The 22,176-nt window shown below is 41.0% G+C and overlaps 1 protein-coding gene across 1 annotated transcript in view; it reads left to right on the top strand.

Annotated features, from left to right (window-relative positions):
- Positions 1-22,176, top strand: part of SKOR2 (SKI family transcriptional corepressor 2) — a 41,992-nt gene that overhangs the window by 14,832 nt on the left and 4,984 nt on the right. Inside the window, exons 4-7 of the mRNA XM_027068916.2 lie at positions 824-889; positions 1,270-1,368; positions 12,134-12,201; positions 21,428-21,493. Of these exons, the coding sequence (XP_026924717.1) occupies positions 824-889; positions 1,270-1,368; positions 12,134-12,201; positions 21,428-21,490 (296 nt within the window). The 3' untranslated portion in view covers positions 21,491-21,493. The remainder of the gene's footprint in view (positions 1-823; positions 890-1,269; positions 1,369-12,133; positions 12,202-21,427; positions 21,494-22,176) is intronic.

Genomic DNA, 22,176 nt, shown 5'->3' with positions numbered 1-22,176 from the left:
AATAGATTCTGGTTAGCTAAGTGATTGGATTTCTTTGGTTTATTTATGTTTTCTAGATTACATAGATTCAATTTATGACTGTAGATAAGGACATTTTCCTAGCTTGCCATCATTCTGGTTAGCACATAAACAAAATAGGAGAGAATAACACCTAACCTTCATCTACAATCTAGTTTTTATTGGTTGAAGACAAGTAGTTCTGAAACTATCAGCAAGCATGTGAATATTACAAAACAACATAAGATAACATTTCACACCTCTGTTTTAGGTTGATTTAAAAAAAAATACCTATCAGTTATTAGGAAATTATTCCAGGCTTATAAATTCGCTCCCAAGGGCAACAAAAGTATGTTTCTTTCTAACTATCCCAAATTTTGGTGACCCAAGAAGGTAGGAGGTTTCTGCTTCCTCAGCCTTGGGGGCCTTCTGGTTGACACTAGGCTCCTTCACTTCTGGAAGGAGAGGAACTGATCTGAATTCTTCTGGATATGTTAACTGTTCAACCTCCTCTTTTGCCCATTTAACAAGTACCTTTGTTGTAGAAGATGGATAGTGGTGGGGCCTGGGAGGGGGCTAACTTCCGGAATCTGCTTTCACGGGGCTGCCATTTCAGGCTAGGTTGACTGCGCCCTTGCTTCCTGTAGCTGCCGCTGTGCCTCAGGGGAATTGTACGTGAGTAAATGAGGACAACATTTGGTTCTGAGGACTTCCACCTTCCAGTCATACCAACTACGCTTCTTCGTAGATGTGAAAAGAAAATGAAAAGAAAAACTTTCAGAAAATAGCCTACACAAAACCAATATTTGTTCTCTTCTTTCTAAAGGTGAACACACACAAGAAACAAATTCACCTCATTCACTCAAAAAGGATGTCGAAAATATGGGGAAAGGTAAAGAAAAGTTTTAATTCTGTAGAACTTCTCTTAGCTTCAAAAGACCATGGAGATAATAGGAGGATATTTTTGTTCTACACCATATTTTAAGCTTGACAAGCAACATATGAATAATATATGGACCATTGGGTGGATATAATTGAGATTAATGCATACATATCAATCAATACATGACACTGTAATATAATACTTTAAAATAATATATTACATTGATTTATATTCATGGATTTCTGCACAAAATCTATCCTATGTCTATGCAACACTTTTTAAACTGGTAAAATATTTTGTCTTCTAATAATAAATTGCCATGTATAACAGTTCTCTGGAGAGTTATTTGTAAAGATTAGTAAAATGACTCTTCTGTTTTTCTTTATTAGAAGAACTTCAGAAGGTTTTATTTGAACAAATAGATTTACGGAGACGACTAGAACAAGAATTCCAAGTGTTAAAAGGAAATACATCTTTCCCAGTATTCAGTAAGAAATCACTTTTATTTTATTACATTATGATAGTTGATGATGTTTCTATTATTATGCTTAAAAATAGGCTTCTGAGTCTGACGTGCTTATATAAAGTGCCACAGGCTCTTCCTGTGGCCTCTGTCCAAACATTTGGAAATTGTAGCCTGTTATTTATGCTTTGAATCAGCTCACAGATAAAATTTCTTACAAGAATCCTTAGGTGTTTATTGTATCGATAAATGTGTATCTGTATGTGTTATGTATATTTTAAAGTATATATGCAAATATATCATTAAATACGTAGATGTATTTAAATACTTTGATATTTTAGGTTATATATCTTAGAACAAAAGATACCGGGTATTTTTATTCTCCAAGGTAGGAAAAACAAAAGAATTTTTATTTTCAGAGCTGGAGTGCTTTCTGGTGCTTGAAATATATATAAATATGAAGATTTATGATTTAACAATTCAACGTACACATATTTATTTTATTGATTCAGATTAGTATAATTTTAGTAGTTTTGGATTCTCCATCCCATTTAATGTTAAAATTCTGTTCCAAATTTGGTGGCAGATAATGTAGCATAAAAACTATCAGTTCTGTTCCCAGAGGCCTAGAATTTCAGAAAGACTTAATGCTAGGTGTCCAGATTTCTAAAATTCACCAGCCTTGGCCTGGGTTACGTTTGGACAAATACATCACAGCGGTGTTGTTTCAAGCATTTTAGAGTTTCATTTAGTCATATACCTCTCTCCAGAGAAAGAAAAGTGGGAAAGAAAATAGTATGTTAAGTTTGTATTTTGAATTCTGTAAATTTAAGATTAGTTATTTCTGGGACTCTTTTTTAAAATGTCGGCATGCCCCTTGTTATTAATCTGGTAATCACAAAACTCATGTTGGCAATTCCTGTGCTAGGGCCACAGTCCAGCCTCCGGGAGAAGCTTTTTCGGTCCTTGTGACAATTTTAATAATAGGAGCGTGAAGGTCTGCGTTCCCCAGGGTTTCTCACATGTAATCGTCAGCACAACTAAAAGACGTGCCTTCTCGGGTAGCAGCTTTGCAGAGTACTGGGTTCCTGCACACGTCAGACTGGGTTGCACCACACCTCTAGCAGGGATACAAACAAGGAAGATGTGTGATGGAAGAGAGCTCTAACCAGGAGGAGAAATAGGGTGTGTCAAGTTTGTGATCTCTCGGTACCCAGAGGGGAGGAGCTCAGGCGCTTTAGTGTTTTCAGTTTCAGGAATGTTTGCTGAGGCCTCAAGTAAGATGGAAGGGAAGAGAATGGCGGATAGCTTTTTAAAAATTATTATTTAAATCCATGTTTAGTTAACATAGTGTAATAATGATTTCAGGAGTAGAATTTAGTGATTCATCACTTACATATGACACCCAGTGCTCATCCCATCAAGAGCCCTCCTTTTTTTTTTTTAATATGAAATTTATTGTCCAATTGGTTTCCGTACAACACCCAGTGCTCATCCCAAAAGATGCCCTCTTCAATACCCATCACCCATCCCCCTCCCTCCCACCCCCCATCCACCCTCAGTTATTCTCAGTTTTTAAGAGTCTCTTATGGTTTGATGGTTTGGCTCCCTCCCTCTCTAACCATTTTTTTTTCCTTCCCCTCCCCCATGGTCTTCTGTTAAGTTTCTCAGGATCCACCTAAGAGTGAAAACATATGGTATCTGCCTTTCTCTGTGTGACTTATTTCACTTAGCATAACACTCTCTCTCCAGTTCCATCCACGTTGCTACAAAAGGCCAGATTTCATTCTTTCTCATTGGCACGTAGTATTCCATTGTGTATATAAACCACAATTTCTTTATCCATTCATCAGTTGATGGACATTTAGGCTCTTTCCATAATTTGGCTATTGTTGAAAGTGCCGCTATAAACATTGGGGTACAAGTGTCCCTCTGCATCAGCACTCCTGTATCCCTTGGGTAAATTCCTAGCAGTGCTATTGCTGGGTTACAGCGTAGATCTATTTTTAATTTTTTGAGGAACCTCCTTACTGTCTTCCAGAGTGGCTGCACCAGTTTGCATTCCCACCAACAGTGCCACGGGGTTTCAAGGGCCCTCCTTAATGCCCATCCCCCTACCCAACACCCCAACAGCAACCCTCAGTTTGTTCTCTGTATTCAAAAGTCTCTTACGGTTTGTCTCCCTCTCTGTATACTAGCAAACTGGCCCATAGCTTTTGACAGTGTGTTGGGATCGTCATGACATTATAGCTTTGAAAAAAAGAGAAACATTGAAAACATATCTCTGAAATCTTAAATTTAGATCCAGCAGGGTGGGTCAAAGTCTCATAGAACCCCTAAAGTACCCACCTAACTCCCTATAAAGTACCCACCTAACTCCCTAATTAATCTCCTTAATAAAAGTTAATTAATCATTTTAGGGAATTAAGTAATTGATAATAATTGATACATTTTCCTTCTTAACTGCTCTCCCATAGAATATGCACATGTTTCTGCTAAAAAGAAGTTAGAAAGGGTGCCTAGGTGGCCCAGTTGGTTAAGTGTTCGACTTCGGCTCAGGTCGTGAAGTTTGTGAGTTTGTGAGTTTGACCCTGACATCCGGCTTGCTATTGTCAACACAGTGCCTGCTTTGGATCCTCTGTCCCCCCTCTCTCTACCCCCCCCCCCAACTCTCTCTCAAAAATAAATGAACATTAAAAAAAAAGGTTAGAATGTTATAGTATAACTGGCCCATTTTGATTCAGATCTGTCATTCATCCTTTTGAATTAAAGTTAATCCTTTGTGATTGCCACACGTATGAAACACTTCAATAAAACAACAACAAAACTTTTTTCCTGTTTTTTATCTGCAGTGTACTCCACTGACCAAGGAAGTGGCATGCATGTGCCCAAGTGTGAATGATGCATGGTTTAGACATACCGCAAAGAGGCAGTTAATTTCACACGGATGAAAATAGCAAATGCACATTATGTGCTCGTTAACTAAATGTGAGAGGCCATGAGGCTGGCAGGCAGATTTAGATTTGCTGAGATGGAAAGGGGAAAGTGGAACTCTGTGAAGCCACATCAGGAGGAAGCAGAGAGGAATCCCAGCCAGAATTTCGCAGACCGTTTTCCTAGGAAGTGGACCCTCAGTCGTGACACTTAAAGCCTGGTTCACTTAGAACACTGCAGACCTAGGCTAAGCTGTCAGGCCTGAGTTCACTGTGGGGCTCGGCCACTTCCTGGTTGTAGGACCTTGGAAACTGTCAAATGGGCTAGGTAATTCCTGTCTTGTAGGAGGATGCAAGGAGTAAATGAGAGGACCAGTGTGAAGGGCTGTCACATCCCAGCTCAACATATATGCTCGGTACCATCAGCTGTGAGGACGGTGGTGGAAAGGATGCAGGAGGAGGAAGAGGAGATTGTTAGCGCTGAGCTCTAGAGAGGCATTTCTAACATGGGTCCAAATTGCTGAGTTTCTCTTAGCCTTCTTGTTGTGGTTCTGAGGGCTAACAAGGACCACGGGAATGGATCCAGGGCTTGGAGAGGGTAAAGGTAAAGATCAGGAGGAGGAGGAAATGAGGAGGAGGAGGAGCCCAGGCCTGAACTGAGGACCAGCTAAAAAGTTGCTGGATGAGGCAATTGATGGACAAGGGCCCTCACACCTCTCTCCCTCTGTGCCCCCGCAGCGGGGTGCCCTGGGGCGTCTCCTCCCTTCCTCTCTCCAGCCCTTTCTGGTCGCTGCCATTAGCCCAGTCTTGCCCAAATTGTGCCTCTGGCTCCAAATCTTCCACCCAAGAAGCTGTAGTGATCCCCTACTGTTGATCATGTTGTATCTAATTTAACTCCTGACTGACCCTTAAAACGCTCCATAATTGGCCCACCAAGCCTCTCCAGTCTCACCTCCACTCTCCTCCTTGCTGAGCTCCAGTTACCCTACAGATCACTCTGCCCTCTTGCTTTCGACCTCTGCGGACTATGTTTCTCTAGTCTGGAATGCCTCCCCTCGCCTAAACATTCCTAATCATTTAGGACTCACTTCAAGCCACCACCTCCAGGAAGCCTTCATAGGCACTCTTTGCTGACATCCTACTATGTTTATTTCTAGCCCTATGGGTGTTTTTGTTGATTTCTTTTTGATTGTTTCACACCTGCTGCCACCTTCTACCCCATGGCATTGTCAATAGGTTCAGGAAAATGTTCTGTTGCTGGCCACGCAGCACCTGACATATTGTGGGCACATGATATACTCTCAGTAAACGACTGATACACAGTTTGGTGTTATATTCAAAGAGATTAAAACTGACAATGATGGATGAGATTGGGAAACCGAAAACTGTTGTATAAAGGAGATTAGTGAGGGCTCATAAGTTGAGTCCTTGGATTTGCATGTGACAAATTCATGGCACTTAAGAGAACTGATGGAAAGGCCATTGAGTTATGACAGGGAAGGCCCAGTGACTAGGGCTTCATGAAATATTTCAGTAGTAGATTTTGACTACGTCATCATTTTAGATTCTTATAAAGAACTACTCTTCCATGTTACTTTAAGGTTACTTTTATTAAAAACAAACCAGAGGGGCACCTGGGTGGCTCAGTAGGTTAAGCATCTGACTTTGGCTCAGGTCATGATCTCACGGTTCGTGGGTTTGAGTCCTGAGTCGTGCTCTGTGCTGACAGCTAGGAGCCTGGAGCCTTCTTCAGATTCTGTCTCCCTCTCTCTCTGCCCCTCTCCTGCCCATGCTCGCTCTCACTCTCTCTCGCTCTCTCTCTCTCTCTCTCTCCCGCTCTCAAAAATAAATAAATGTTAAAAAAAATTTTTTTTTAAACTACATTTCATCTACTTGAATACGGCAATCCCAACTTTCACCCCTGGCTGTTACTGCAGTCATTCTGTGTTGAGTGGTTTCCTCTCTCTTTCTGTAGCATCCTCCAGAGAGGGAGCGATGGGGGAATTCTGGAACATGATACAGAAGGAAAGGCCTGATAGCTGTTAAAAGTAGTGCTGACAATGGGCACCTGGGTGGCTCGGCCGGTTAAGCGTAGGACTTGGCTCGGATCACGGTCTCACGGTTTGTGAGATTTAAGCCCCACGCCGGGCTCTGTGCTGACAGCTTGGAGCCTGCTTCAGATTCTGTGTCTCCCTCTCTCTCTGCCCCTCCCCTGCTCATGCTCTCTCTCTCTCAAAAATAAATAAACATTTAAAAAAAATTTTTTTAAGTAGTGATAGCAAAATGAACATGATGCAAACAAAATAAGCCCCCAAACCTATTGGTTCATGAGTGGGAATCTCCCGGGTAGACCAGATATTCCATGTGGGTTTTCTTATTTCTGGTCTGAGGAAGGTAGGCTGTTTGTAAAACACTGGCTTTTCAGACTGTCCACATTTGCAGAGCACAGCCTTCACTGCTGTGTTGGCTGCACGCACGTTGTCCTCAGTGCTTTCCTCTGCTACCTCCTTTTCTACTATCATTTTCCAGAAATAGTTGGGTTTTAAGTGCGTCTCATTAGAGAAATCAACTTAATGATTTCTTCTCTCTCTCTCCTTAAATTGTGCCTTCATCACCCTTTAGAACACAGAAGAAATTTTAGGGTTTTTTTTTCCCATTTGCCGATTAGCAATTTTTATATCCCCAAAGCCACACACATAGCTTGTTGTAGAAAACCTTAAACATACGGAAACTCAAAGAGAAGGAAAGAAAAATCACTTGTAGTCTTGTCACCTGGAGATAACCAATGTTAACATTTTGGAGTTTCAGTTTTTAATGCATATTGAATCCTTTTCTTTTTTTATTTTTTTTAACGTTTATTTATTTTTGAGACAGAGAGAGACAGAGCATGAACGGGGGAGGGGCAGAGAGAGAGGGAGACACAGAATCGGAAGCAGGCTCCACGCTCCGAGCCATCAGCCCAGAGCCCGACGCGGGGCTCGAACTCACGGACCGCGAGATCGTGACCTGAGCTGAAGTCGGACGCTTAAACGACTGAGCCACCCAGGCGCCTCAATCCTTTTTTTTTTTTTAAACAAAATGAAATATTCAGCACTCCATCTTTTACCCTCCCGTTTTTCACGTAACATGAGCCTCTTTCCATTACTACAAGTAAATGTACTTTTTTTTTAAACCTTTGCTTGTTTGAGTATAGTTGATACACAAAGTTACATTCATTTCAGATGTACACTCGTGATTCAACATGTCTGTATGTTATGCTATGCTCACCACAATCATAGCTACCACCAGTCACTGCATGATGCCATTACAGTATCGTTGACTATATTCCCCATGCTGTACCTTTGTCCCCGTGACTTATTCATTCCATGAGTGGAAGCCTGTGCCTCCTACTCTCCTTCATCCATTTTGCCCATCCCCCACCCTTCCCTTCCTGCCACCTTCAGTTTGTTCTCTGCACTTACGGGTCTGATTCTGCTTTTTGTTTGTTTGTCCATTCATTTGTTTTGTTTTTCAGATTCCACATATGAGTGGAATCATGTGGCATTTGTCTTTCGTCGTCTGATTTTGTTCACTTAGCATAACACCCCCGAGGTCTATCCGTGTTGTCACAAGTGACAAAAAAATTAAAATTAAATTAAAAATTAAAAAAAAACGCTCATCATTTTTTATGGCTGTGTAACATTCCATTTTGTGTATATATAGCACATCTTCTTTATGGATTCGTCTATTGATGGGCACCTAGTTTGCTTTCATATATTGGCTATTATAAATAACGCTGCAGTAAACATGGAGGTACGTGTCTCGTTGAATTTGTGTTTTTGTTTCCTTTGGGCACATACCCAGTCGTGGAATTATTGGATCCTATGGTATTTCTATTTTTAATTTTTGGAGGAACCTCCACGCTGTTTTCCACCATGGCCGCGCCAATTTGCGTTTCCATCAGCAGCGCACAAGGGTTCCTTTTTCTCCACGTCCTCGCCAACACTTGTTGTTCCTCGTGTTTTTGATGCTAGCCATTCTGACCGGAGTGAGGTGTAACCACATCTCATGGTGGTTTTGATATGCATTTCCCTCACGATGGGTGATACTGAGCATCTTTTCATGTGTTTGTTGGCCATCTGGATGGACAACCTAAAGGTCTCTTTAGATTCTCTGCCCATTTTTCATCAGATTCGTTTCTTTTGTTACGGAGTTGTATAAGTTCTTTATGTGTTTTGGATATCAACTCCTTATCGGATATGTCATTTGCAAATATTTTTCCCATCCAGCATGTGGCCTTCTTGTTTTGTGGATGATTTCCTTCACTGTACAAAAACTTTTTATTTTGATGTCGTCCCAGTAGTTTATTTTTGCTTTAGTTTCCCTTGCCTGAGGAGACATATCTAGAAAAATGTCGCTATGACTGATGTCGAAGAAATTACTGCCTGTGTTCTTGTCCTTATGGTTTTGGGCCTCACATTTAGGTCTTTAATACATTTTGAGTTTATAAATGTACTCCATGTTGGACGTTAAAGTTATCAAAGCTTTAGGTGATGGGTTTCGCCGTAGCTAAATCCGTACCCACGTCTATGGCGATTCCCTCAGGATAAACTCTTGAAAGGCTTCCTGTGTTAAAGAATATGCACTTTTTCAAGCTCTTGATATGTAATGTCTATTTGCTTTCCAAAAAGGCTGTACTAAAAGGAACACCTTTTCTTTCAATCGCTGCTAACTTAAATGAAAAAAATAGTAGCTCATACTGTTTTCTTTCATTGCTCGGGATGGTGAACATTTTTCATGTCTGCTTTCCATTTGTAGGTTTTGTGAATGCCCATCATATTCTCTTCTCAGTATTCTTATTGATCTCCATGAACCCTTTATATACTAAAATATTCTTTGCCACATCACACATATTCTTTTATTTGTGTCAATTAGCTTTGGATGTTGACTATGATCTTCTATGTTTTGAGGGTTCAATTTTTTTGTAGTTTATCGTCATACTGAAGTTTTAAATGTTTGTCTAATCAAATCTATCAATCTTTTCCTTTTTCAGTTTTTCTATCTTTGATACCCTTCCCCACCCAAGTTTTATAAAAATATTCACCATTTTTTCTGATACTTTAATGGCTTTTTTTTTCATTTTATCTTTTTTTAATGTTTATTTGTTTTTGAGAGAGAGAGACAGACAGACAGAACACAAGTGGGAGAGGCGCAGAGAGAGAGAGGGAGACACAGAATCCGAAGCAGGCTCTGAGCTCTGAGCCATCAGCACAGGCCTGATACAAGGCTTGAACCCACAAACTGTGAGATCATGACCTGAGCCAAAGTTGGATGCTTAACTGACTGAGCCACCCAGGTGCCCCTTTTTTCATTTTATCTTAAAGAATTGTATTAAGTGTACCCTCCTAGAGCAATGAGCATGAGTTAAGTAAGGACTAAGTATGACCATTCCACTCTGAGTTGTCCTTATCATCTTCTGGGATCCCAGGGAGGTACCCCGGTAAGGTTTGGTGGGTGATGGGGTGCAGGGGTTTCCTCTACCCTCTGTGCTGCAACCAACTAAGCCACCTGCTATTCCCCACTCCTCCTCCCTTGTCTTTCTATAAAACACTGTTCTTTACATCTCTGCTCAAGCATTTCCTCCGCCTTTACTCCCAAGAGGATAAGGGCTTCTCCCTTGCCCCTTGCATTGTGCCACATACACATTGTGCCCTATTACAATACCTTTCACATTAAATTGAGAGTAGGGAAAGAGTCTTTTTAAAAAATATAAAAGGCAAAACTGTGGAGACAATAAAAGGTCAGTGGTTGCCAGGGGTAGGGTGGAGGAATGGGATGAATAGGGAGAGCATAGAGGATTTTAGGACAGTGAAAATATTCTATATTTTCTCTGATATTATGCTGGTAGATATATGTCATTATATATTTGTCCAGATCCATAAAAGGTACAATACCAAAAGTGAACCCTAAGACAAACTACGGACTATGGATGATGATGATGTGTCAGTGTGGGTCCATCCATTGTAACAAATGTCCCTCTCTGGTGAGGGTTGTTGATAATGAGGGAGGATATGCAGGTGTGGGGGCAGTGGGTAAATGGGAAGTCTCTGTACCTTCCCTTTAATTTTGTGGTGAACCTAAAATTGCTCTAAAAAAACCTCAAGTATTAATTAATTGATGAATTAATTAACTAATTTTAAAAACATGCATGGGGTGCCTGGGTGGCTCAGTCAGTTAAGCGTCCGACTTCAGCTCAGGTCACGATCTCACGGTCCGTGAGTTCGAGCCCCGCGTCGGGCTCTGGGCCGATGGCTCAGAGCCTGGAGCCTGCTTCCGATTCTGTGTCTCCCTCTCTCTCTGCCCCTCCCCTGTTCATGCTCTGTCTCTCTCTGTCTCAAAAATAAATAAACGTTAAAAAAAAAAATTTAAAAACATGCATGGGATAGGGAAGGAATTCAAATAATATAGAAAAGTAGAAGTCAAAAAAATTAAAAGGATGGTGTTTTTAATTTCCAAGTCCCCAGAACCTCACAAGAGGTAAAGGATTCATCATCTTGTAAGCATTGGGAAGCCATCATAGAGTTTTCAGCAGAAGGAAAGGGGATTTGCAGAGGGGGGGACCGGAGGCCAAGTGGTCAGTTGGGAAGCTACCCAGGGAAGAGGTGTCTGTGTTGGGGAGGTGACAATGGCAAAGGGAAGCGAGGATGGCATCAGACCATAAAGGACTCACACACCAGTGGCTGCAGAGGTGAAGGGAAGAGCGGAGGAAAAGATGTGACAAAGTTTCTGGTTTCCCCAAACTGTTACCCTGACTATCCACAACAGATTCAATAGGAAATCATGTGACGTTCTCATTGAAGGCAGAAAATGCTAAAGTTAGCTGGGCCCACGCTTTTAAAAGGATCACATGGAGGGGCGCCTGGGTGGCTCAGTCAGTTGAGCATCTGACTTCGGCTCAGGGCATGATCTTGCGGATCATGGGTTCAGCCCCGTGTTGGGCTCTGAGCGGTCAGTGCGGAGCCCAGGGCCTGCTTCGGATTCTGTATCTCCCTCTCTCTCTGCCCCTCCCCTGCTCCTGCTCTGTGTGTGTCTCTCTCTCAAAAATAAACATTAACAAATTAAAAAAAAATTTTTTTAATAAATGAAAAGATCACATGGAGACGTGGCAACATGATACATGTTGGAAAGTCGTTTCCCAATAAAAATGATCAATATGAAGACTGGCAAAGATACTTTGCATAACGGTATCTCTGAAAGCTCCTCCCCGATCCCTTTCTCGGATGGAGGCAAGGTCTGTAGAACTGCTCCTGGCCCACGGAGGACAAATAAGGCTGATGCAGGGTGAGAGAGTTTGCAGGTTGGCAGAGTCAGAGTATGTTTATCACTCTCTTGGGATTGAGGTGAGGCAGGCGTGGCTCACGGGCCTTTGTCTTAGCAGACAAGGGTCTGCCTTTCCTGTGACCCACCTAGATCTGAGGTTCACCCCCTCACTCACACTAGCCTTCTGTAGACAGTGGAAGCTGTCGATAATCTGTGACTGGCTTGAGTGCACAAAGCTGGAGAACATGACCACACAGGCATTCTATTATATGCGAGGGATCATCTAGATGGGCCATGGGATACTGTGAACTATGAGATAGAGACCCTACCCCCTCAAAATTTTCTCTGTTCTCATTAGAGAGCCTTAAAAACATCCCTTCAAAAAGCCATGTGATATACTTTAAAAAAAAAAAAAACAACACACACACAATACTTTCTAAAAATACCGAAAAGGGAGAGGGGCTTCTCTGGCACCATCAGGAGCATTGTTCCTAAAATTACTAAAATAAGATTTTGCAACTTTGATTGATGTCTTTCTCTATTTCTCTCTCCTACCAGATAATTTCCAGGATCAGATGAAAAGGGAACTAGCCTACCGAGAAGAAATGGTGCAGCAATTACAAATCGTAAGATGATTTCTACTTAAAAATCAACCTGATTTGATGGGTTTGTTTGCAGACCACCCAGCGTGTAAGAAACTATTCACGTTTTTTTGCCGTGAAACCCTTTGGTCCACTTACCACTTACCTCTCAGCTGGTTTAGATGCTAATTACCAAAAGATTTACTTAGACACAGGATAAACAGATGTGTCAGTTCGTTTTCTCGAGATGTAACTACCTACCATGTGTTAATAGACAGATGTGTAAATTGTCTCTGTGGGTGAACCAGAGGTACCTGCACCGCCTCCCACTGTGCAAACTTGTGAGCACGGGGTGCTGGGATGCCCGAGAAGCTCCTGTCTTCTCTCTTCCTCTCCTTCCCTTACCCAGACTTAAGCCACACCCTTTGCTGCCAAGAGAACTTAGTATAAATACACTTAATCAATTAAAGTCACTTGAAGGGAAGTGTCTATTCATGTTTTCTGCCCATTTCTTCACTGGATTATTTGTTTTTCGGGTGTGGAGTTTGGTGAGTTCTTTATAGATTTTGGATACTAGCCCTTTGTCTGATATGTCATTTGCAACTATCTTTTCCCATTCCGTTGGTTGCCTTTTAGTTTTGTTAATTGTTTGCTTTGCAGCGTAGAAGCTTTTCATCTTCATGAGGTCCCAATAGTTCATTTTTGCTTTTAATTCCCTTGCCTTTGGAGATGTGTCAAGTAAGAAATTGCTGCGGCTGAGGTCAGAGAGGTTTTCGTGGATGGAACTGAAGAGTGTTATGCTAAGTGAAATAAGTAATACAGAGAAACACAGATACCATATGTTTTCACTCTTATGTGGATCCTGAGAAACTTAACAGAAGACCATGGGGGAGGGGAAGGGAAAAAAAAGTTAGAGAGGGAAGGAGCCAAACCATAAGAGACTCTTAAAAACTGAGAATAAACTGAAGGTTGATGGGGGAGTGGGAGGGAGGGGAGGGTGGGGATGGGCATTGAGGAGGGCACCTGTTGGGATGAGCACTGGGTGTTGCATGGAAACCAATTTGACAACAAATTTCATATTAAAAGAAAAAAGAAAAAAAATAACAAAAAAAATAAAGTCACTTGAAGGGTGATTCAAAGAAATGATTATTTCCAAATGAAGTGTGTTATTCACCCTCTTCTAATCATACCAAAAAGTGGACACTCGGTTGTATTTATGTGGAAACAGGGAAGAGGAAGGTGCCTGGTGAATAAACGTAGTGGGGTTTTTGGGGTTTTTTTCATTCTGAATTCACCACCCTTCATCCCCAAGCAGACAGATCTGGTATTCATCATTAGGGCTTTTAAAACAGTCTCTCATACTCTCTCATTTTCCTGAGTACAGTGGGGATGATAATTTCTGCTCCATATTTGTAAGATATTTTTTAATCACCTGGATGGAGACATACACTGATCCTTAGTGGTATTCCCAGCATGACTATTATAATTGGGGTTGTTGGACGTTTCCTTTTTTTTTTTAATTTCTTTTTTAATGTTTATTTATTTTCGAGACAGAGAGGGACAGAGCATGAATGGGGGAGGGTCAGAGAGAGGGAGACACAGAATCTGAAACAGGCTCCAGGCTCTGAGCTGTCAGCACAGAGCCCGACGTGGGGCTCGAACTCACGGACCGCGAGATCACGACCTGAGCCAAAGTCGGACGCTTAACCGACTGAGCCACCCAGGTGCCCTGGTTGCTGGACGTTTCCGAGCTGCTCCCTGTTACCTGTATTTTATTAAGCATGTATCTACGTATATCCACCTGTCTTGTCTAGACAGCCAGGTATCTAGCTCTCTGTCAGGATAACTCAAGGAAAATAAGTATTAATATTTTCCTTCTGCATCAGAGAAATCATGCTTGTGTTAGTGGAGATTGCTTGGAGTCATTTTTTATTTTTTATTTATTTATTTTTAATTTGTTTAATGTTTACTTATTTTCGAGAGAGAGAGAGAGAGAGACAGAGCACGAGCAGGGGAGGGGCAGAGAGAGAGGGCAACAGAATCTGAAACAGACTGTCAGCACAGAGCCTGATGCACGGCTCGAACTCAAGAACTGTAAGATCATGACCTGAGCCCAAGTCAGACATTCAACCCACTGAGCCACCCAGGTGCCCCTCGGAGTCATTTTTAAAGCCACCTTGTAGTGCCTCCATTCTGGGGCTCTGTTAAAAGTGCTGTTTGTACTCTTAGACCATTCCCACTGGTCTTCATTGACCTCAATGGCCGGTTAACATTTCTCTGTTCTGAATGTCACCTCAATGTAAGATGCCTCTTAAACAGGACTTTTCTTCTGCTTTTGTTTTTGTTTGTGTTTGGTTTGTTTGCACTTAAAGTCATGGGAGGGGGGGGGAGTGCAGAAGGCTTTTTCTCAATTGATTGATTACTAAGCCCCCAAAGGGTTAAAAAAAATGTATCTACTGTTCTTAGCTTTTGATACCTAGATAATAAGAGCTATTGATTACTTGCTGTGACTATTCTAATTGTTTTCTTTGTCCAAAAGAAGAATTTTTTTAATATTTATTTTTAAGTAATCTCTATACCCAACGTGGGACTCAAACTCCCAACCCCAAGATCAAGAATCTCACACTCGACCAACCAAACCAGCCAGGCACCCCTATATAGAGGAAGAATTTAAATAAATAATTGGAGACAGAAGGATATAAAATTTTCAGACCTTACTGATTCTACATATCACTTTCTGACTCTTAAAAACTGCCACGCATACAACCAAAAATTTGTGATTTTAGAGTGGTTGCGTATAGCAATATGGGCTTTAGAAGAGGGAGTAGGTATTTATTTCAGTGCCCCTATTTAAGGTCAGTTATATAGCTTGAATGTCTTAATTTTCTTTGACATTAGGTTTCCTTAGTAAAAGAGGAAATGATACTGCGTCCATGTAGTAAACAGTATTGATAGCAGAAAAAATGTCTCGTGTCTTTTGAGATATTTGGTGCATGCAAGGGATAAATTGGTATTACTAAGCGTTTTTATTACACTATATTGCAAAATATTTTATCATCATATATTCATTTATGTAGACAAGTGTTATTAATTCAGATTTCTCTAGATAGTAAATTATTCCTGGTCACAAATTAAATTCCTTGGGAGAAGCTAGACATTTTTCCCCCCAGCCCTGTAGGTACCATATAATTTCTGAAATCCGCAAAACCACATCCAGGCTGACAACATGAGACAGGTGAAATAGATGTGATTTGTCCCTCCCACTTCTTCTCTTGGGTCCCCTGCCTTAATATGGGGAGGGTCTTCATGCAGCCTCCAGTACCTATCATCCGATGGCTATCATAAACATTTGCTGAATGAATCACCACCCAGGGATGACCCCTGACTCAACTCTGATACTCCCATAGAGTGGTCCTCTTAATTCTTTTCCAAATTTCCCTGGCTCATTCCTGATTTCCTCCAACTGTCTTTTGTGCTAAGAAACTACTACTAAAACGACTAAAGAAAGCCATAGTGGTGAATTATGAGGTGTTCCCCTATTACTGCACTGTCCTTGTGACTAACAGACACAGGCTGGCAGGTCTGCAAACTTCAATTCAAGACTACTCCCATATAGTCCATTAAGTGTCAGCTTCTCAGCCAAAGGAATTCGGAAGCTCTAACCTGTGCCCTGATAGGAATATAGTAAGTAAGGCACAGGTGCCTAATAAACATGAAATGCCCATGCAAGTTATCAAATGCTCTGCCAGTATGAGTAATAAATTTCATAGCATGCCTCTTCTCAAAGCAGTACCTCTAATAGTGGGACTATTCAAGTCCTGATGCCTAGATATATTTTTGTGCAAGAAGGACCTGGGTTCACATTACACCATCTGCTTTGGAATTGAGGCAGCAGACTCCAGTTCACCTGAACAGAAATTTATCAAATCCCTTATTCAGCTTGTTTTATTTGCTAAAGTACGTGGGGGGTAATGTCCTGAGAGACTTCGATCTAAAGATTTTCAAGAAGTTGCTAGATATCATAATTATTGACTTTCTCAGTAGTTTTAGTTGAATGATCTAATTCATCAGTAAATATGGTTACATGCTTTGCTTCCTGAGAATAGAGCATTTCACTCAAAGTTATTATTTTACATTTAAACTATTTTATATTTAAAGCTTACAGAGCATATATGACAGAATAGTCATTTGCCTGCAGAATAGGCTTTTGTTTTTCCTTTAGATGACATAAAAACCCATCCTATCCTGCAATCATGGAGAATTCAAATATATTAAAACCATCATATTTTGTAACAATTCCCATAGACCCACAGTGCATTTATTCTATGCTGTTACGCAGTGTTCTTATTCAAAAGATTTTATCGAAAGCATCTTGGGTATCATTGCTGTAGAAAGAAAACTTATGAATTTCTTTGGCTCCTGCATTTTCAGATTCTCTGCTGACTGCGATTTCTGCACCATTGCTTCCTTTTTCAGTTTGTTAAATGCAAAGGTGTAATGACTATGGAGTCAGATAATTGACTCTCTTTGTACACTTATAAATGAATGTGCGTTTATCTCAATGTGAGATTTAAAGCCTACGCAGTTTGTTTAACATTTGTACATGGGCAACACGCTAATTTTTTTTAATTGCTTAAAATTAGAGTCTATAAGTACTTCACACAGTTTGCAGTAAAGTCTTCCACGCCTGCCCTGGGTTTTCAAATGTTTAAAGTGTTTTCCTTACTAAGCCAGAGTTAGCTGTACAAGCAAAGAAATAGATTCTTCTCACTATGAACCAAATACAAAAGTTCTAAAACTTGACAAGCTCGTGAAAATCTTAGTTTGTATTATAGCACAAAGGAAAAAAAATCTCATTCACAAATGGATTGTGATTCAAGGAAAAGTTGGTTCAATTTTGAAAACAAAACCCATCGTGCTGTGCAGTAAGAAGAAGATGAAAAAGCTTAGACAATGTTGTATATCAATTATACCTCAATTTTTTAAAATTAAAAAAAGAAGCTGAAGGTGTTTTACTCAGCGTATCACCTTTTGATTAAGGTTTTTCAAGGACTGGAATATAATATAATTTACACATCATGATGCCTTGATAACTTTTTTTTCATTGATAATTTGGCAACAATTTTCTTTCAAGCCAGTGCATCTGTATAGAAGTTACTACTACTGTAAGTTTGTTGAAGACATACTCTTCTTTAGTCAGAGTTCTCGAAGGACCTTGTGCAGCTGCAGAAGAGAGGCTGTGATAAACGGCTAGATCCAGATTCACATCCTTTGAACTTGCTAGATTGCTACCAAGAGGTGCGTAGATGGAGAAAATGTGCTAGTCTCGAAGTGCCCTCTGCTGTTTTATCCAGAATGCTGCACTTACACACAGCAGGGGAAACTTGGTCTTAAAGTTCTTCATTAAAAGCCTCAATTAAAATAATGCTCAATCGATAGATTTAGTACTAATGTTTCGTTCACTGTGGACTTGTAAAAAAGCAGTTTACAACTTCCTGTTGCTGGGAGCACAGAGCTTCTTTGCAGGGAAAGGAGCGAGGTCTTGACTGCTGCTGGAGGGGCCCTCCCTCCTTGGCAAGGGCACAGCTCTTCAGTGATACAGTCTTTCCTTGGAGATTGTCCAGGATTCATTAGGATGGGAACTTGTCCAGACTTCTAACGTCTCAACCCAGAGAGTTTTTAAAAATATGTCCTATGTATTTTTTTTTTAAAGGTAGGTAGTACAGTTACTGTTTGGCACTATATTCTTAGGAAAAGATCCCTAGGCCACTAGAGGATTTTGGTTTTGTGGCTAAATATGCAAGAAAAGGAGGTCCCTGCAAGTCAGAGGACTGGATGCTGCCTTAACATTCCCCAGCAGCAGACCAGACTTTGACTACAGTGGGTCCTTTCCCCATTACTGATCGATTGCCATGCATCCTGACCAGGCAATCACTTGTTCCTTGGTTATGTGGCCTTCTCCTCATTCTCCTTTTGACATGTTAACCCACCTGAATGTCTGAGCTCAGGCTAATTCTTTCTTGGCACAAACTAGGAAGTTATCTTTCTTGGTTAAGACCCCAGACTTTTGATAGACTCGTGCCAACCAGGTGACTAATTTAGAACTTATTATATAGCTTTGAGAGATTTTTTTTTTCCATGAAAATCTTGGGGATTTCTAAGCTGGTCAAAATGGATGGCCCGCCTGGATGGCTCAGTTAGTTAAGCACTGACTTCGGTCATGATCTCACAGTTCACGAGTTCCAAGCCCCGCGTCAGGCTCTGTGCTGACAGCTCAGGGCCTGGAGTCTGCTTCAGATTCTGTGTCTCCCTCTCTCTCTGTCCCACCCCTACTTGTCCTCTCTCTCTCTCTCTCTCTCTCTCTCTCTCTCTCTCTCTCAAAAATCAATAAACATTAAAAAAAATAGTAAGCTGGTCAAAATGTCAAGAAAGTGTTTGTAAGTTCCAGAACAGGAAACGTAATGGAATAATTAGCTCAAATGGAGCCTCCAGGAGCGTGAGCTCCCAAATTGGGGAGTGTTTGCAGAGGTCTCTGTGAATCACGTATTGCATTTCATGGAATCCAAAGCACTGTCAGTTGTAAGAGACACCATTACTTGATGTATCACAAGAAAAGAAACTTTCAACTATTATTCCAAGATACCATCAATTATAAGACACCTAATTTCAGAGACATTAAAACATGAGGGGGGGAAAAGTACATTTTAGAATTGATGAAATAGGGTAATTCCCACGAACAGTTGGGCCACATGGCAGTATATTCTTTGTCATTCATGACTTAGGACCTACCATTAAAAATACATGATTTTCAGCTCACAACCTCATGCACTTTTTGCCTTTGTTTTTGTTTGGCTTTTATTTCACTTGGTTTTAACGACATAAATGCAACAATGTTTGAGTGTGGGTAATTCTTCAAACGGATTTAAATTCCAGTCTGTAGATTTGGGAATCAAATGTGCTTATATGGAAACATCCTTTTTTTCCTAAGCTTTTTTTTTTTTTTCCTCAGCGTCCCACCTTAATGAAATGCTACATTGTTTCTGGGGCAAAAGGAAGGAAGGAAAAAGGCATTCTGACTTAGATATGAAAGCAGTGTCCTTCCCACAGTTTTCTTAGGGTTAGGATGAGTAGTTTACCGGCTTTGATGAGGCGGTGGGCCCCTGGCGATGTTAACTTGCAGTAGGGCCTGGGATGGAACAGGACGGGTCACTTTCTCAGTCACTGTGGTACCGGAGTCTTGATGTTGAGGACTGTCTCTAAATGTGAGCGTGACACAAGCACATTGTATTAGGTAATTCCTCTTGCCCTGAGGTTTACATCATTTCTACTTGTTATCCTAACTAATAGAATTCCATTCAAGGCTCCGTTATATCATGCACAGAAAGAGAGAGGCAATCCCTGTGTTTGGCATGTCGCAGCAAACGCTGTGATGGGAAACGTGCATCTCTGTTGAGAGCAGATGTAGTATGATGTCCTGTGAGAAGAAGAGGTGACTAGAGTAGGTCCCTATGTGACTGCTGTTGTCGTCATCCGGCTCATCGCAGCTCATTTCCTCAAATATGAGGTTGGTACTCAAATATGAAGGCCATAAGGGCACTTCATTCATGCTGTCTGTGCTCTTGATCAGATATGTGGCTATCGGAATCATCCATGTTGTGCCTGTGTATCAAAAGAGTGAGATGGTTATGTTAGTCCTCTCTCTTTTTTGCCATTCAAAAGGCTATTCAGGGGCGCCTGGGTGGCTCAGTCGGTTAAGCCTCCGACTTCAGCTCAGGTCACAATCTCGCGGTCCGTGAGTTCGAGCCCCGCGTCGGGCTCTGGGCTGATGGCTCGGAGCCTGGAGCCTGCTTCTGATTCTGTGTCTCCCTCTCTCTCTGCCCCTCCCCCGTTCATGCTCTTTCTCTCTCTGTCTCAAAAATAAATGAACGTTAAAAAAAAAAAATTACAAAAAAAAGGCTATTCAGCTGACCAGTTATTATGGCATAGTGGTCCCAATATGATTGGGACCGTATTAGTCACTCACAGATTCATAGTCTCTTCCCACTAGCAAAGGCTTATATTTGTGGATGGGGGATCAGGAGAACAAAACACAGATATGCCGGAAACATGGAGAGCGGATGTACCAGTATTCAAAAACATTGCTGAATCGGATGAAAATAGTTTTATTTCCCTCACTGCTTTTACATCACAGCCATATTTCATGTTATATTCTAGAAAGCTGAATATGTATTTCTTTAAATGCATGATAGATACAAATCTCTAGAGTCTTGAGTCCTATAATGATGAAGGTAAGTAACATAATGATAGACTACCTTAACTGGGGTTAATGGAAAGGTAAATCTAAATAAGACATGCAGTCCAATTTTAGCCACTCAGATTTTCTAATGAAAAGTAACGTATCAAATGGGATAGGCTTTCATTTGAAGTCCCAGTACTGAAAAGTACTTTTCAAGTTTATCCAGGTAGTATTCTCAAGGGTTGTATTTTCCACTCAGTGCAATTATTTCTGATGCTTCTTAGTAGTTATTGGGAAATTACCCAGAGTAATAATTTGTGTTTAGTTAGTTCATCTTATTTTTGTGATTTATAATGATAGCATAGTCGGTCACTGTAATTAAATGAAAGATGGCATTGAACTAGTTTGTAATCACATCCTTGTCTCTTTACTTTGGACATACATTATAACATCATAACTTAGTTTTCATACCTAAATAAAAAAATAACAGTATCATATTATTAAATGAAAATTTAAAAAAAAAACTTCTTAAGGTGAAATGTCATATACTGACCTCAGAGACTAGTTCTAGCAAGAGTCTACTGTGATCACTGGTTGTCCTTGATATGCTTTTTAACAGGCCTTAGGAATTGCTATATCCCAGAAGCTCCATGCTATTGCCAATCGGATGGAGACCTTTTCTCCTTAGGGAGGGATTTACTGGCATTCAAATTTCTAGGCATGATGAAAGGTCTCCACTATGCACCTGTCTTCGAATTTAGTTTCTCTGGAGACACATGGGTGGCTCAGTAGGTTCAGCGTCCGACTTCAGTTCAGGTCATGATCTCACAGCTCGAGAGTGTGCCCCGCATAGGACTCTGTGCTGACACCTCGGAGCCCGGAGCCCACTTCAGATTCTGTGTTTCCATCTCTCTCTCTCTCTCTCTCTGCCCCTCCCCCACTCATGCTCTTTCTCTTTCTCGAGAATAAACATTTAAAAAAAATTTTTTTTTAATTCAGCTCATCTGGACAGCTTTGCCTGTTTTTATCTTACAGATCCCCTATGCAGCAAGCTTGATCAGGAAAGAAAAGCTTGGTGCCCATCTCAGCAAAAGCTAAAAGGTAAGCTTACCAGAAGAAAGAGGTTTTCCTGAATTCTGAATTATTACTCAGCTATGTTCTTTATTGATGTTTTCGACATAGCCCGAGGGATTGTCAGTGAAGTTGCATCCTGCGTTTCAGCCAATATACTGATGAACTTCGTTATGCCCGGGCATGGGACTTCCTAAGCCAGTGGCTATGTACATTTTGTAGATTCCCTGGAAAATTCCTAAAAGTAACAAAAGTCTGTACTCAGTCTGCAGAAGCGATCTTTGTTCTGTTTTGAGGTGTTCTGCTCTCTGCACTTCTCTCTAACAGCCTGAGTGTTGCCCCCCTGCAGGAAAGTGGAGTGTCCTCAATCATGCTTACTGTGTCTCATCTTCTCTGCCTCTCCTCTGCTTGTAAAAGCCTTCCCGAAATCTGGCTTTCGGTGAGCTACTGACAGACGGTGATGTGAGCAATTGCAGGCAACACAGACCTTGGAGAACGTCTTCTGTAGGAAGAGTCATTCGTTCCTTCCCTAAACCAATCACTGTTTCTCTAGAGCTGAAGCCAAGTTTGAGGTCACATCCCTGGCAACAATTTGAAAAACAAATATTCCAGGCTTCTCAGGAAGACAGTAAAAATTCATTGACCGTATTCAGAACATACCTAAACGTCTCAAAAGCAACTTTTTGCTTATGCAGAAGACATATATAACTGTT

Source organism: Acinonyx jubatus, chromosome D3, assembly GCF_027475565.1.
Source record: "Acinonyx jubatus isolate Ajub_Pintada_27869175 chromosome D3, VMU_Ajub_asm_v1.0, whole genome shotgun sequence".
NCBI classification, from domain to species: domain Eukaryota; kingdom Metazoa; phylum Chordata; class Mammalia; order Carnivora; family Felidae; genus Acinonyx; species Acinonyx jubatus.
The sequence above is the reverse complement of the archived record's forward strand: the minus strand, read 5'-3'. Positions and strand labels throughout refer to the sequence as shown.